The sequence below is a fragment of the Rhamphochromis sp. 'chilingali' genome (assembly GCF_963969265.1).
Source record: "Rhamphochromis sp. 'chilingali' genome assembly, chromosome: 3".
Classification (NCBI taxonomy): domain Eukaryota; kingdom Metazoa; phylum Chordata; class Actinopteri; order Cichliformes; family Cichlidae; genus Rhamphochromis; species Rhamphochromis sp. 'chilingali'.
The window spans coordinates 9,588,507-9,605,254 of record NC_137931.1 but is presented as its reverse complement, the minus strand read 5'-3'; the positions used below and the strand labels follow the sequence as shown (position 1 = coordinate 9,605,254).

At 38.5% G+C, this 16,748-nt stretch overlaps 1 protein-coding gene across 5 annotated transcripts; it reads left to right on the top strand.

Annotated features, from left to right (window-relative positions):
• The first annotated feature begins 3,207 nt into the window (after positions 1 to 3,207).
• LOC308394703 (uncharacterized protein) lies at positions 3,208 to 11,505 on the top strand. Of its 5 annotated transcripts, none has more exons than XM_080879147.1 (6): positions 3,208 to 3,299; positions 3,972 to 4,044; positions 6,867 to 7,927; positions 8,010 to 8,165; positions 9,188 to 9,280; positions 10,288 to 11,505. In XM_080879147.1, exons 3-6 carry the CDS (start codon positions 6,896 to 6,898, stop codon positions 10,603 to 10,605), a joined length of 1,599 nt encoding a protein of 532 aa, XP_080735273.1. In that variant the 5' UTR covers positions 3,208 to 3,299; positions 3,972 to 4,044; positions 6,867 to 6,895; the 3' UTR covers positions 10,606 to 11,505. The 5 variants fall into 5 exon arrangements, with proteins under 5 accessions (XP_080735273.1, XP_080735274.1, XP_080735275.1 ...); XM_080879148.1 differs by lacking the exon at positions 3,208 to 3,299 and adding an exon at positions 3,311 to 3,435; XM_080879149.1 differs by lacking the exon at positions 3,208 to 3,299 and adding an exon at positions 3,494 to 3,657.
• The last annotated feature ends 5,243 nt before the right edge of the window (positions 11,506 to 16,748 follow it).

The following is a 16,748-nucleotide window of genomic DNA, read 5'->3' as shown; positions in this document are numbered from 1 at the left end:
TCTTTGGTCTCATAAACATAAATGAAAGTGTGAATTTTAAGTGAAATGCAGCTGACATATATAAAAACAAAGGTTTATTTATTCAAGTATCTGATCATCAGTCAATATAATTTGGCCAGATTCCACTAAATGTATTTGCTATATTGTTCTTATGTAACAAAATTACCTGGAAAATTGACATGCAGGCAAATTAAATCAGAATTTTGAGCATAAATATGTTTTTAAGTGTAGAATGGTCACTGGAAATATTTCAGACTCGACACAGTTTGATATCTTAAAGTTGAAATCTCATAAAACATAAACATAATTAAATGCTAATCTAGAAGTTCTAAAATTTCAGAAAACATAAAAACGTCTGGTTTTCTAATGTTTTGTCATAAGTATGTTTATTGTGGAACATCACCTTTTACAAGAAGAAGCATAAACACATGACATCATTCAAGGTTGTCTCAATCTGAAGTTTTCCATTTACCCTTCTCTCTATGTCTACTCTCACACAATGTGTTTATGCTATCAGAAAGGAGCTAAGCTGTCCTCGAGGCATGTTGTAGAGCCAAAACACATGGCAGCACACAGTAGACGCTCAGGATCAAATTTTCTAAGCAGGTCAAATTATTGTGATACCACAATTGCACCAATGGGAGTGGAAAGTTCTCCAGGTGATCTGCTAACAATGCTCTAATTTATATACAAAGACAGACTCAGTTCGTTTCAGTAATGACCAGCATTCTACCAAGAGTAGAGCAAATTAGCCAATTAAAAAGTAGTAGACCTGATGATGATGTGTGAGGGAGCAATATAGTTATGTAACAAAACAATGCGGTGTAAGTGCAAGTTGTATGCATTTGTTTCACAGACAAGCTTTTAGGGTAGGGTAAACAAGGCAGCTGAAGAAGAATCAATATGTTTGTGACATAAGGGTGAACTGATCTGTTCGAATTTGCTGGGGACTTGTGTGTGAGATGCTGTATATTAAGACACAGGTATCCAGAGGATTTATCCAGATGGATGCATTACCACAAACTACACCATCATATAAACCTCAAATCAGCATCTAAGAGATGACCCAACACCTCGCTTTTGTTTATTACTGCAGGCTGCAGGTACTTATTGAATGTTACACATTGTAAGATTCCAACAGTAATACAATGACACAGTCCCACCTATAGCTCTTGTGACAATATAACATAACATGGAGTATTTTTAATAGATAAATAAATAATAGAATTTAAAATGTGACTTCGGTTGTGTGCAGTGCTGAGAAAGACAAATAGAGAGATTTTAATTGTGTTTCTCTGTGTAGAAATGTGACAAAACCCCTGAAATTCTGCAAACTGTTCTTCTCACTGCAAAAAGTAACTCGATCGCCTTTAAATCCTGGTTTGCTTCTTGTGTCTGGATTTTCCTCCTCCTCCTTCTCTCTCTCTGAAGCTCAACATTTTCAATTCTCTTAATTTACTATTAGTACTGAGAATCACAAATATGTGGGGCATGGGTCTAAATAAGGACCAGTGCTGGAGTAGTTACACACAAAAAAGCAATGCATTACACATCATTCTTTACTTTTCTTAAAAGTAGTTCAGTACGTTAGTTACTCACCAAAAAAGGTCATTTATTACACTACTTGTTACATTACTTTCTCGTTACTCTCTAAAATGAAGCACACTGTTACATTATGTCCAGTTAACAGTATAAACCTGATACTGTTCAACACACCAACACAAATCCCTACCCTAATGAGACACACAAAAGATCTTTCTTCTAGTTTTTACATGTGAACACACAGCTGACAACACAAAGCAAAGATGAAAACCAGCCTAAAGAGACTTCAAAGTGATTGCCACAGTGATTCTACTTTAGTAACAACAGCCTGACTGCTCATCACTGCCTTTGTTACCTGTTGAAGATCAGGCTCTGGATACTGTGCTGGGGTCTGCATACATTGAGCTACACTGTGAAAAAGAATGCAGCTGGGGCGCCAAAATAATACCGTAAAATAACAGAAAATAACTTTCTCATAAAAATACGGTTTATTTCAGTAATGACAATACAGTTTGTTGCCCTAATTTTACAAGGGATTTTGCCTTTTTCAAGTGCTTTTAAACATTAAATTAGGAACATTTTAACGTGATTAAAAAATGAAATTACCTATAAACAAGGTCAATGAATGCAGCAATATGAATAATAATATTTAAATGTGCAGAAATATACAGTTAACAGCTGGTTTAAATGATAATAATAATGGATTGGATTTACATAGCGCTTTTCGAGACCCTCAAAGTGCTTTACAATTCCACTATTCATTCACTCTCACATTGGTGGGGGGAAGCTACAGTTGTTGTTAGGATGCCTGGGTCGTTGACCCAGGGTTTTGAGTTTATTGTATTATCTATCATTTCTATTCTTTGGTTTCTTCGTTAGAGTTATGTCTTATGGTCTGTCTCTGTGTAATCCTTAGTAGCTGTCTCCCCTGTCTGCTATATCCCCGTGTACAGTCAGTGTCTGTGTCTGCCCTGGTCCCACATCTCTGTTCCCTCTGTTGCAGTGCATGCGTGTTAGTCTGTGTCTTTAGTTCAGGCTGTGTCATGTTTCCTGTTTTATTTTGAAGGTCCTTGTCTGATGTTAATGTATCTGGTTTCGCTTCCCCTTGTCTCGTTAGGCCTGATTTGCCCCAGCTGTGTTTCCCTCCTGTTACCCATTCCCTGATTGCTCCCTCTGTGTATTTAAGCCCTGTGTTTCTCTGTGTCTGTGTCATGATCTACTGTTTATGATGCTGTGTGTTTTGTCTGCTTGCCTGAGTTTATTTTTTGGAGTCTCAGCTTTGTTATCTTTTTGTGTTCACGTCTGTCTCCAGAGTCTGCACTTTGGGTCCTTTTCCTGCCTGCACACAACCGTTTCATAACAGTTGTAGCCACAGCTGCCCTGGGGCAGACTGACAGAAGCAAGGATACCATGTCGCGCCAACACCAGTACACTCAAAAAAATGAACTCAGCCTATCTCTGCTTTTACTAAAGTAGATTTTGTTGTTTGTTCTTAATAAACTCGATTTTGCAAAAATCCTTAAAGTGTTTGTGCAAATTTAATGAAATGTTGTTACTTTTTGTTGTTACACAAAGTCATTGAACTGTGTCAACGTAACATTGTTGAGTAAATTCACAGGTTTGTCCCTCTGCACATACTGCTGCGTGCAGAGCCGGCCTAAATAAGGGCCAATGCGCATGCGCACCACCCTCTTTCTCAAGTTTGCTATTTCTTCGCCATGTGGACTGGTTCAGCCGCATTTTTGTCCAAAAATCAGGTAAGAAGTCATTTTTCTTGTAAAGCCCGTCTACATATATATGTTCACACGTCAGTTAATGTCGCAAGTGCTACTAAGAAAAGAGTACAGGCAGGGTTTTGCCCGGTAAAGGTTTGCTAACGTGGACTTGCTGCACGTGAGTTTCCAAATGATTTTGGAGGGGACTCCATTGCAATAGCAAAGCTCTGTTTTCAGCCCAAATGTAGTGTAGCGCTAGCGTCGGTATGCGTCGGTACGCGTCGGTACAGGCAGCGCATTCGGTCCGGCACGCACTTTCGCGCCAAGTTTATACTCGGACGCCTGACTGCGTTGCACTTTAGCCAACAACAGTGGAGAAGCGCTCCTTGCTAGCAGACAGGTTAGGGTGTATTTTCTGTCTAATATTTCAGCTTACGTTTTGATGTAGCTTGCAGAAAGCATTTAGTAAGCTGGTGTAAGATGAACTGCATTAATGTTGTACAATGTCCATGGGATTTCTCACTCGACTTTTAATGTCAGATTACACACACATTTACACAATATGCAGTGGTGATGATGTAGATCAATAAATTCATTGTTGTAGCATACAATATTAAAAATAAAACTGATTAATATGAAACATTAACAATGTGCAAATTATTTAGTTTTTTCAGGGACAGTGTAATGAAAATGTCTTTTGTGCTTCTCCCCCAGATACGTTGATGTGGCAGTGCAAATTGTGCAAAAAAGTGGTGTCATCACGAGCTCTGTTATTAAAACACTACAGGTTAGTTCATAGTAGACAGCAGTATCCATGTGCCTATTCTGATTGTGTCTGTGTTTTCAAAACATGGAATGCTCTACATAGCCACTTAAGCAGATCACATACCCAAAGAACTCTAGACAAGTCTGTGAGTTTGGCAACATTTAACTGCCATTTGTGTTCCTGCTGCAACATAGCTTCGGAGCAGGAGTATTTTTCTCACATTAACAACCATCTAAAATGTAACGAGACTGTGCATTGCATGTTTGAGGGTTGTTCTTTCAAAACAAATATCTATGGTACATTCAAGTCTCATCGAAATAGGAAACACAATCCTTATACCTTAAAAGACTTCAAAATCGGTATTGCTAACACTATTGTAGGCCAAACATCAGCTGATGACAGTACAGACACTATTGTAGAAGAGGACATAAGTGCAAATATTGATCACGATACAACTACAAGTGAGACTGAAGATTTGGCAAATGTAATAGAATTTAATTTTGCATCTCTTTTACTTAAGTTGGAAAACTATTTTCATGTTCCCAGCATAGCAATTGACGAGTTGCTTTCAGAATTGCACTACCTGATAAGCTGTGCATCAGTGCCTTTGACAAATCAAGTAATTGTAGACATACTCAAGAATCATAACCTTTGTCTAGACCAGCCTGTTATTGAAGAACTGACAAAGGCAGTTTCTTTTAACCCTTTGTTAAAAGCCATAGAAAAGGACGGCACACTTGCCACTGCCTTCAAACGCAGACAGTATTACAGAAAACATTTTGAAGTAATTGATCCAATTGAATACATTCTCGACTCCCAAAGCAAGAGGACCTTTCAGTATATTCCTATTCTAAAATCATTACAGCAGATATTTAAACAAGAAAACATACTGAACAAATTTGTCACTAGCCACAATCAGAATCCTTTTGTAAATAAGGAAAAGTATACATCATATAAAGATGGTCTACATTTTCAAAATAATGAGTTTTTCTCAGGCGGTGAACTAAGAATCTCTATTTGTCTTTATGTTGATGATTTCGAAATTTGCAATCCATTGGGGACATCACGGAAAAAGCATAAACTTTGCTCAGTTTACTGGATTTTAGGTAACTTGCCACCAGGTAGTCATTCATCCCTCTCTTCTATTTATTTGGCTCTCTTGTGCAAAAGTGAGGACCTTAGGACCTTTGGCTATTCAAAAATATTTGAGCCACTTTTGCAAGACCTTGTCATTTTAGAGCAGCAGGGAGTGTTCATTGACAATTTAGGGGTCAACTTTAAAGGCACTGTCCAATATGTAGTGGCAGACAGCCTCGGAGCTCATGGATTGGCCGGTTTTGTGGAAAGTTTTTCTGGAGATTACTTTTGCAGGTTTTGTACTGCTACACGCTCAGAAATTGAATCAAAAGCTACAAATAGTGACTTTTCTCTGAGAACTGAGGAGCTCCATCGTGTACACATAGCAACTGCACGTGAGACAGGGGTAGCTTGTTGTGGTGTGAAAAGCTCATGTGTCTTAGCAGACAGTCTGTCTTTCTTCAAGGTCACTACAGGATTCCCCCCTGATCTTGCACATGACCTTTTTGAAGGTATTGTGCCTTTTGAGATAGCTGAGTGCCTTCGAATACTAATAGGCAAGAAGTACATCACTTTTGAAAATCTAAATAGACTTGTTCAGTCATTTCCCTACAAAGGAGGGGATCAGACTAATCGCCCTCAGAAATTGCCTCACAATTTTCTTAGTAAAAAAACTGTTGGTGGCAATGCACATGAAAATTGGTGTTTACTAAGACTTCTGCCACTTATTATTGGACAACACATACCTGAAAACGAACCAGCTTGGGAACTTCTACTAGATTTGAAGGATATTGTTGAGCTTGTTGTGTGTCCTGTTCATAAAAGTGACTCAGTTGCATACCTGGAGAGTAAGATTTTAGACCACCATCAAAGGTACAAAGAAGTATGCCCAGATAGAAGACCATTGCCAAAACATCACTTTCTGGCTCATTATCCCTCAATAATTCGCCATTTTGGTCCACTTGCCTTATTATGGACAATCAGATTCGAGGCAAAGCACACATTTTTTAAAAAAGTTGCTAGACACACAAACTGCTTCAAAAACATAACCCTGTCTTTGTCAACCAAACACCAGCTCATGATTGGCCATTACATGCATTCATCAGGCTGTAGCAAAGCCACTTTTGAGGTTTCACGAGTCTCGGCAGTCCCAGTAGAACTTCTCAAACGTGAAATTGCACATTGTCTTGCTGAAAAGTACCCTGACACAGCTGTAGTTAGCCTTGCCCAGAGTGTGTCTGTTGCAGGCATCTACTACAGGAAGGGCATGTTAATAGTACATGGATCACTGGGGGGTCTGCCAGAGTTTGCTGAAATCCTGCAGATGTGTATTTTGGCAGATTCGTTGGTGTTTATAGTAAAAAAACTGAGCTCGTGGTACACTGAACACTATGGATCCTTCAAAATTGACCCATCTCCAAAGGAAATTTCTCTTGTTGCACATGAGGATCTGGTGGATTGTTATCCACTTTGTGACTACCAAGTCGGAGCTTCTCGCATGGTTACATTAAAGAGATACATACACTGTTCAGGTAATTTTAATGTCCATGTTGCCGATTTAATTTTTGTGCTGTATAGCAGTACTTCTCAAAGTTTGGTTCTTAAAAATAGTTGGACCAGAACTTAAATCTACTCGGATATGTTTCAAGCCTTGTAAAAATACTAGAAAAAAAATTGTGCTGCAAAATTCTGAATACCACTAAAAAAATGTAACATGTACTGAAGTTTGGGAACCACCTGCTCATGTTCTTGCACTTATTTTTTAGAGTAACAGTTGGAGATTGGGACATCAGAAATGACAGCCCCAACAAAGCTTCTGATAATCCTGGGGGAGAACAACGCACTCAAGTTAACCCTTCCTTTGGGGATACCAAAGAATGTTAACGAGCTCAAAGCGGAGATTGAAAATCAGTGCGGAGTTTCTGAACAGTTCAGATTGCAGTACATGGACACAGATTTTAATCAGTTCCTTAACATGACATCCACATTTGATCTAAAAGACATGGACAAAATAAAAGTGATTAAAACAGGTGTTCCAGAAACATCCACTGGTAGTAATGAAAGCAGTGTGTCCTCATTTAACTTGGGTAGCCCCTGCTCTGGCCACAACCCTGATTATGACACAGATATACTGTCATCGCCAGAATCCAGGTCATCAAGCTCCTCGAGCTCAGCAAACTCCACGCTGCGATCAGAAGCCTGGCCACTGGACTTTCGCATACCTGAGTTTAGCTTCGATGTAGAGCTGCAATTGACAAAAGGCAACCAGGAATTCCAAGCCAATGGAACACTTTTAACCCTAAAACCAAAGCTCAAGTCTGACATTTTAGAGAGCTTGTCTTCAGAAATTATGAAGTACAAAGCTTACCCTTCAGACAGCAATCTTAGTGATGTTTGCCAAGCTTTGGTTGTAAAGCATCCATGCTTGAAAGAGAAGGGTTCAGAAACTGGATTTTCTGCATGGAAGATCAGTTTGAAGTATAAAATGTCAAACTATCGTGGAAAACTGAAGAACTTAGGGTGTAGTGAGTTGGTCATCAATTCTCTCAAAAGAAGAGGGAACAGTAATGTGCATCCCAACCAAGTCAAGAAACCCAGGAGAGCAGAGGTGAATTTCTGCCCTGATTATCCAGCTGGAGAAACCCGAGAGAGTCAGGAAGAAGAAAGGTTGGTGCTGCTTTCAGAGTTCAAGAAGAAGAACAACAATGAAACCATCAAAGCAAAAATGGCCCAAACCTTTCCTCACCGGAGGCAAGAAATTCTTCAGGACATGCCCTTCGTAGCTGACTTTAAAAGCCGATGGCCAGCTCTTTTTTCTCCACGTGAGGTAACTGAATCAGTTGATCTGCAAATGCACTCCACATGCAATATTTTAAACCCATCACGCTAAACATTTGTTTATTTTACAGATAAATGCTGAATTCCAGCGCATCACTACGATCCCGCTAACATCCACATTTATGGCACAGCTGGACAACAACACAACCAAACTGACCAAAGTCTTCAGAAACAAGGGAGGAACATCTGGACGCAAGATCACAGAAATCATGGCTGCAATTGATGAGGTTTGGAATTAATTTTTTTCAATGCTTCATTCCCTCTTTTAATACATATGATTTTGTTGTCTCCTTCTATTGTAAGGTAAAGTTTAATGTTGGTATTATGGGATTGTTTATTCTTTGTCCTTTTCATGATAGTGTTGTCACAGTAATAAAGTTTTAAGTTGATTTGGATACTTTATAAAAAAAATTGCCAGAATTAAAAGCTGTTTTTACAGGACAGTAGCGTTTCCAAAACGGGATTTGCCGCGGCTCCCTGGGGAGAATTTTGGCATTTACAGTAGAAAAGCTGAAGCTAGAATAAACTGCCATCAGGCACCTTTCAAACCAAGACGGGATAAAGGGAGGTCTCTGAGCTTAGTACTACAACTGTTTTTTCATTTGTCCTTGCAAAACCTCCTGTTCAAGTCCTCCAAACACACCCACGTCACCCCGCTTCTCTTCCAGCGTCACTGGCTGCTGGTCAACTTCAAGGTTCCTTTCAAGATCCTGGTTCTGGTCCTTAGGGCCTTACATGGACAAGCACCATCATACAATGGAGATCTTCTCAGTCCCAACACCCCCAGCAGGTCCCTGAGGTCCAGTGATCAAAGCCTGGTAGTGCACAACAGTCTAAAGACCAAAAGTGACAGATCATTGCTGCTGTGGCCCCCAAACTCTGGAACTCTCCTCTTAAGCCTTAGATCAGTGGACTCAGTGGTTTACTTTAAAAAAAAAAATCCTCTGTTCAGGCTGGCTTTGGTGTGACCTCTTGTTCATCCTCTTCCTCACTGGATTCTTCATGCTGCTGTTTTTGGTCGGGTTTCTGTTTTTTTTGGGATCCTGTGGTTACCTTTTTTTGCTCGTCACATTTTTTCAAATGATAATGTTCCTTCTTTCCTTAATTTTTTTTATTTTAAATTTTGTTGTTCTTCTGTAGTGTGTCATGGACTTTTTTTCTCAAAGCATTATATACATTTATTTTGCTGAAGTTAACTGAAAATGTCTTTAAAGTTTAGCTAAGTAAAATTTGCTTTTATGTTTTACAGAACGACACAGTTGCAATGAGAAGAGTGTGTACGCTGAAAGGACTTGCAGTCTACCTCAATGAAGATCCGAACAGCTTGATCAAAGAATATCAGGCAAGTAATCAAATAGAAACAATTTCCAGTAATAAAAATTTAACTGACGGTAATTTTTCCTCACACACATTCATTAGATTATAACAAAAAGTTAAAATTAGAACATTATTGGAGATATAAAAGCACAAGCTTATGCGGGAGTGACCCTTGCCATTACAGTTGGGGTGTAATGTGGGCTGAGTGTACTGTCTTTCTGCTTTGTTGTTCTGCCGTGTACTCAGATGATGGACCAACACCTCTCATCTCGCTCTGAGCTGTCTACTGTTTTGCAGCTTAAAGGGATATTCCACCCCAAAGTGAAAATTGGTCTATTACCATATTACCCAGAGTAAGATAAGTGAGAAAAAATAATTTTGTAACCAGTGCAATAATTCTCCTGATCCGGCAGCAGTCTATTTGCTTTTGCCTAGCATTTAAAAAATGGAGTGAATGGGAACTATAAGCATTTTGGTTGCAAATGACTCTTTAATGGTACGAATTATTCCTGGTGAGCTCAATAATCATGTCGACTTTAAATGAAAAGTAATAAGTAACTTGAAGGATTTGGAGGAGTAGATTTAGACTTGGGAATACATTATGGTTACCACATACAACACTGTAAGCCGCCGCTGCATGGTGCATGGATATTCGAATATGTGTTTATTTATGGAAACCAGAGGCTTTTTCAACCACTGTTGTTGTATCCAAGTGCTATGCCATGGCGGGTTACAGGGTGCTTTGGCGTAACCGTAATGTAGGCCCAAGTCTAAATCGCCTCCTCCTGCAAATCCGTCGTGTTACTTTTTACTTTTCATTTGCAGTCGACATGATTATTGAGCTCACCAGGAACAATGGGTATAAGATCAGAAATGTACTGTGCTGGTTACAAAATGCTTTTTTCTCACTTATCTAACTCTTGGCAATTTATGGTAATAGACAAATTTCCACTTTGGGTGGAATATCCCTTTAATTGATATGAAACCCTGCAACTTGTATTATTATGTTTATTTACTTATTAATTTTTTTAGGATGTGGACTTCCATGAGGCCGAAAGTGAAATGGAGAAGACGCTCATTGGCATCTACGTCATCAAAACAGAAGGAGAGCGTGACCTTGACCCGGCAGAAGACATTGGTATCATAATTGAGGGTGTCGCTGTGCTCAGAGATCTTCCTGATGTTGCCACTGCTGTTGTGTTGTTGTTCGGCCTGATCTACACTTTAAACATGAGCTACCCATCCAACCTCAGGTACACTTTTGAGTTTTTTCAGAAAGTACTGATGGGACTTGATGCTAAGAAGCTATCAAACAAAGTTCAAGTGCTCAGAAACAAACTCCTTGAATAAAGAGGAGGAAGCGGGAGGCCCTTATTGCTTAACTTAGTTTGAATGCTTTACGTTCAGGTATAGTTAAGTTGTTCATAAACACTTTTTTTCATTGTCAGTACTGTTTCTTGGGAACATTCACCAGTTTTAGAGAACAATAATGTTCATTTGCATTTTAGCAAAATACTGTTACTTAAAAAATTGGTGTTGCACTTCTTCTACTGCTACTTGACAACATACAGAAAATGACAGACATTTTAAAAAGTTCTAGCGGTTAGGCCGCTGTGATTTGATATTTCAAAGAATGTGACATTTGGCAGCTGTCTGCAACTTGGGATGTAACCATAACTTGAAAAACTGAGTAGCACTGTTTTACAGTACAGTTTTTGAACAAAACAGCCAATTTTCACTGTTTTAAATGAGTTTAGTTTGCTCTTTCATGCTTATCAGTGTTTGAAAATAATTCCTGAAACGTCCTGTAAAATGTAGGATTTTTTTTGATAATTTGGATGCTTTCTGGACCAGTTGAAAGACAAGTTGGTTAGCACTTCACTGATCTTTGAAGTAAAATATTGTTTTATGCACAAAGTATTTAGTTAAAGTTGTAACAAGTTGTCTGCATTGATTGCACTTTGTGTTAAGCTACGGCTCTACAGTCTTTTCGGTCTGTCAACAAGTATTTAATATGCACTGAATGTGCTTAGTAAAGACAGGACTTTGTTGGATCATTTTTTTTAATCATTTTAGTTTGACGACAAGTTGGTTAGCACTTTATACTGATCTACATTTTCTGCACAAAATATTCACTTGGAATTTGTAACAAGTTGCATTGATTGCACTTTGTGTTAAGCTGTTGTGCTTGGAAAAAAGTATTTTATATGCACTGAATGTGCTTATTAAAGGCAGGATTGTGTTTGATAATTTGGGTGCTGTCTTCATTTCTTCCTAAAAGATCTCCCTAAGATTTACTTAAAAATGTTATGTCAAGTGGTTCCACATAACTGCTTTAAGTAACTTTTAAGAAACTTTGCTATTTTGTATGGAAGTAACCAGTGTAAATGATTTATTTGTAATTGTATTGAATAGAAATTACTTAACAATTTTATATAATTCAAAAGTAACAAAGTTATGTAGCAGCTACATAACAGTTTTACAAAGATACTACCTAACCAGGTTATGTCCTTCTAAAGCAGAAAAGTTATGTACCAGCTAAGTAACAGTATTACAAAGATATTGCCTAAACAAGTTATGTAGGCTTAAAGCAACAAAGATAAGTATCAGCTAAGCATTGCAATTAAGTTACATTTAGCCAATACACTTACGTAAATCTAACTTAACAGTATTGAGTTCAAACTAAGTAACAACATTTCTTAAAAGTTACTTAAAGCAGTTGTGTGGAACCACTTGACATAACTTTTTTAAGTAAATCTAATGTTTTATTTTTTTGAGTGTAGGCAGTAGGTGAAGTCTCTTGCCCAAGGATATAACAACGGAGACTGTCTGAGCCGGGGCTTGAACCGGCAACCTTCCGATTACAAGATGAACTGCCAACTCTTGAGCCACGATCGCCCTAAATAACATTATTTGATGTAAAACAAGTTTATAAGAATCATTTTATATATTTTTCCATAGTATTACATTTGAATTTAACAGTTCAAGCTTTCAAATAATGGAAAAAAATATTTGTGAAATTATGATACATTTGTGAATGTATTTTAACAATCTAAATATGCATATGTACAGACAAATATATTTAAAAAAAAACAAGAAAATTGTGTTTTATTACATTTACAGTGATGTTATGTTATTTTTACATTTGAAATGTAAAATCAGTCTATTTATGTAAATTTAATGATATTCTTGAAAAACTGTACAAAACTGTAAAATACACATACAAATACAATATATATTATAATTTCTTTTGTTGTTGTTTTTTTTTTTTTTACAGTGTATGAAATCTCTCTGGATCTTTGCAAGTACCTGCACTGACAGCATTGCTAAAAAGCTAACCAAAAACTCAAAATTCTGTTAGCAGCATAACAATTGTTCCTCTCCTGGATGCAGTTTCCACTTTATCATTGTGCTCTTGTATTTTTGTGTAATACAAATAAAAGTAATGTTGATATCGCCGCTGTAGACCGATCCACACGTTTCCTCCTTCAGTGCACAAACATGTTTACTTGATGCCCATTTTTCTTTCTGTCTGCTCTGCATGAATATAACTAAAGAACGTTTGTAACACAAGTAACAATGTAACTGGAGTTGTAATATAATTACTGAATTTAGTACAGTAACTTTTGACATTACTGAAAAATCTTAATGCAAATGTGTACAATGTAAATCATCACAATGTAACATGTTACACCTAACACTGGTAGGGACTCAGGGAAGAGTGATAGGAGGTCTGTCTGTGAAGGTTCTCAGTCATCCAGGTCATCGTAGTCAAAAGAGCTTGCAAAGAAAAGCATCTGGACTTCTTTAAGTTACTTGAAGACGTTTCACCTCTCATCCGAGAAGCTTCTTCAGTTCTAAGGTCAAATGGTGGAGAGTCCCAGATATAAACCTAGTGGGAGTATCCCCCCCACAGGGGGACAAAAGGACCCCCTGATGATCCTCTAATCGCCTGAGCCAAGGTGTGAAACTGGGTGTGAGTCCCAATCAGCCAGAGTGAAAGGAGGTCAGTGCTCAGTTTTCAGCCACTTGTTCAAATAAGCGCTCCTAATGACAGCCATCACAGACACATTTTTAATGTGATAATCTAAGTACAATTTGAAATTGTTGTGCCACAATCCCTAATAAATCACGTGTTTTATTAATATAACAATTTTTTCCCATAAGAGAAGGAAGAGAGATGAAAATCCCCTGTAAATAAGGCCAGCAACAAAAGCATGTGTGTTTACACCTTTTAAGTCACAAAATTGACACTGCACCTCTTTAGAGTAGATCTTGACAGCAGCTATTAATGCAAAAGAGAGGAAATGGCACACATGGTGTCTGCCTTGTGGAACATGATGACCTGACCTTTATCAGGCCTCCAAAAGTATTGAGATCTCATCAAATGGAAAATACACTATATTATTACTGCTCTTCATCTAAAATTTTGTGCAGTTCTCTGTCCTAAAAAAAAAAGTTTTCAATTGTAATTTCATTGTTTTGGTCCTCATAAGTGTACTTTTAAAGTTAAAATCTGGGAAAACAAAAATGTCACCTAAAGCTTTGGATACTACCTTCTATGCAACCACTACTTAAGATCTCGCCAATATGTATCTATCAAGTAAGATGGATCTCTACTTGAATTTCAGTTTGGAAAAAAGTAGTGGTAGTATAAGTAGTTTAAATGGTGAGTAACGGTGGTGTTGGGTGCAACTCAAATATTCAAAAATTCAACTTTTGTCTTGTCAGTCCATCAAGTATTTTATGAACAATTCCGAGGCAAGTGAGCCCTACAGTTCTTTTTTTTAAATTGTTTTTCTGGCTTTATTTGATAGACTGACATCTTAGCAGAGGGAGAGAGAGGAGAGGCTGCGGGTCTGCCTCCATCAGTCATATGGCATATGGGCTAGACCACTGAGCTAAACCAGGGTTTCTAGGCCTGCAGTTCTTATCTGACCTGCTGAATGAGTTGTCACTGTGCTATTAGAGTCATTTTGGTTGGCTCCTGGATATGTTCACCGCTGTTTCCAAGTGACTTTGTTTCTCAGTTTTATTTAGATTGTGACATGATCCACATTGTCAGACAGGTTCTATTTAGGTGATTTCTTGATTCAGCAGATCTGGGAGTGATCAGGCCTGGGTGACTATATGACATTCCAGTAAAATTTGTTGATAGTCCAGAGGGCCAAATCTCTAGCACACAACCCTATGAACTAACTCTAATCAGGTAGACAAAGAAGTTGAAGTTGAAATTGTAATTGCACACATGCAAGTGGTTGGAGTGAGGCCTATAGGGATCAATCTAAAAATCTGCCTCAGTTCACGTTACTTTGATCGTGAAACAGGGTCTGACAGACAGGATAATCGTACAGTTGCCTTAACCACTTATGCAGCTAGGTTCTCCAGAGCGACTGAAGTCTATCCAAGCACTCATTGGCTGAAACTCAGAGAACATGCCGGCAAGGTCACCTTATATCAAGTGACTTGAAATTTGCATTAAACTTTTCTGATCATGTGATTGTCTTTTAAAATTAAATACAAAGTCTTTAAGTATTAAAAAAAACCACAAACACAAGTTCTGAATATGACTGTTTCATGACATTTTTATGTTCATGCACTGACCTGGTAGGTGCAAAAGGGTCAAACAGAGTTATTCATGAGCCATGTCGGGGTTGTAACTTGTCATGCACCATCTACACTATACCTTATAAAGATGCTTCCAGTCAAAAAAATAATTACATTTGTTAATGAAAACTGTACATCATTTACACATGACAGTAAACTTCTTGAATAAACTGCTTGCACTGCACGGCTCGTTTCTCTAAACCAGAAAGGTAAAGAGGGCTCTCCCACAGCGCTCCATGCCTGACACAGCTCAATGGCCATGAAGGACAGGAGGCCAAATTTAACTGTCTGTGAAGACAACATTTTGTGAATTTATGACCCTTGACCTTCACTGTGTGTCTCCAGGCAGGAGGGGGCCTTGCTGCTTGTGGTGCAGCCTGGGATGCATGAAGGCGTTAATGACACTTCGGCTTTCTCAGCTCGGCCAGCTGTGTATTAATCTTCATACTTGTATTTGTTTGTCCGAAGGGAGTGAAATCGGAGTCTGTGTCTATATCTTCAATCCTCGCCTGCTTAATTATAAATCTCTCCAACTGTCACAAGTACCATGTTTGTATGTTAATATTTCATGCCACTGTTTTGTCCCCCAAGCAAAATGGCCGACCAGCAATTAGGCCCTTCTGCAGACGACCCTTTCAGAGGTTAGTAACTCTCTGTGGATACGAGGCCATGCTTACAAGCAGAGAAAAAAAGCAGTAGAGAACTGTTTTTATCTTTTCCAAGAAGTATTGCCTGCTTCCTGGGTAATTTGTGGAACATTTCCACAGATGTAACATTTAACTACATGAACTCAGTAAATAAACGCAATGAATAAAATGTACCTATCAATCAGCTTGAATGCAATTGCGTGTTTCTGACAAAAAAAAAGTGGAGCAATTAAATTAAAGCCACACACCTCCCTAACACGCTCATTTGTAATGGATTATGCTCTGTGCCGGCGTTTTGTAGGGGTCACTACAACTCTGCGATGCGTCTGCCCTTTACTGACTCTGTGTTTTCGTGTAGACGAGTCATTTTGGAAACATGATTAATTCATCCTCATCTATCCTCTCACCATGGCATCACATAGATTACTGAAACAGCGGGAGAGGTAGATGGAAGGAGGGAGGAAAAAAGACAGAATGATGAGAGAGGAAAAATATCTAAGAGGAAGGGAGGGGAGCAAGCAAACATATGACAGTGAGCAGTTGATGCTGAAATTCTGTGCACACAAACCTACGCCCACATACAAACAAACACTTCTACTTTACTTGGTTGTACTCTGCAAATCAATACTCCTCCAAGCAAACCCAACTTCAGTGCAGTCCCTGGGCAAACAGGGAGCTGGGATGCATCAGGGTCCCATAAGAACAGATGCCACCACGCTGACCCTGCGGAGTCCTTAACAGCACAAATTTGACCTTTTGCTTCCTTCAGAGAGATGGTTGCTCCCCCCTTTTCAGGCTGTTCAGGTGCTTCTCCCGCTACTCTTGTGCCAGACAGCTATGGTGACCTTTATTTAAGCCAGCACAGGGATATAGTCTTCTTGAGTCTTTAGGGGGACTTTAGACGACTCCCTACCTCCAGTGTTGCCCATAGCCCCATACCAAAATGTTAAACTTTAGTTTTAGTTCTCTCCAAGTCACCAGGAATGTCAAAATTATTGTGAAACATTAAATGGTGTCAGTCTGGATTGAAAGGAAAAATGAACTGTGGAGTTTTGGAATTCGTTTTTTAAAAAAAGGATGGAATCATATAATTCTAGTTGTTGGCAATGAAGCACAAACAGCTTTAGTATTGCCATTTGTGTTCCATAAATATGGGATTGACAACAAACAAATAAAGACACAGAAGCTAAAAAATTATAGTGGCCTACAACACTGTATCCTGCACTTATGATAATGCAA

Coding starts and splice junctions, on each gene's coding strand:
- LOC308394703 (XM_080879147.1), top strand. CDS start 6,896: ATGACAGCCCCAACAAAGCTTCTGATAATCCTGGGGGAGAACAACGCA. Junction 7,928..8,009: donor CTCTTTTTTCTCCACGTGAG/GTAACTGAATCA, acceptor TTTATTTTACAG/ATAAATGCTGAATTCCAGCG. Junction 8,166..9,187: donor TCATGGCTGCAATTGATGAG/GTTTGGAATTAA, acceptor TATGTTTTACAG/AACGACACAGTTGCAATGAG.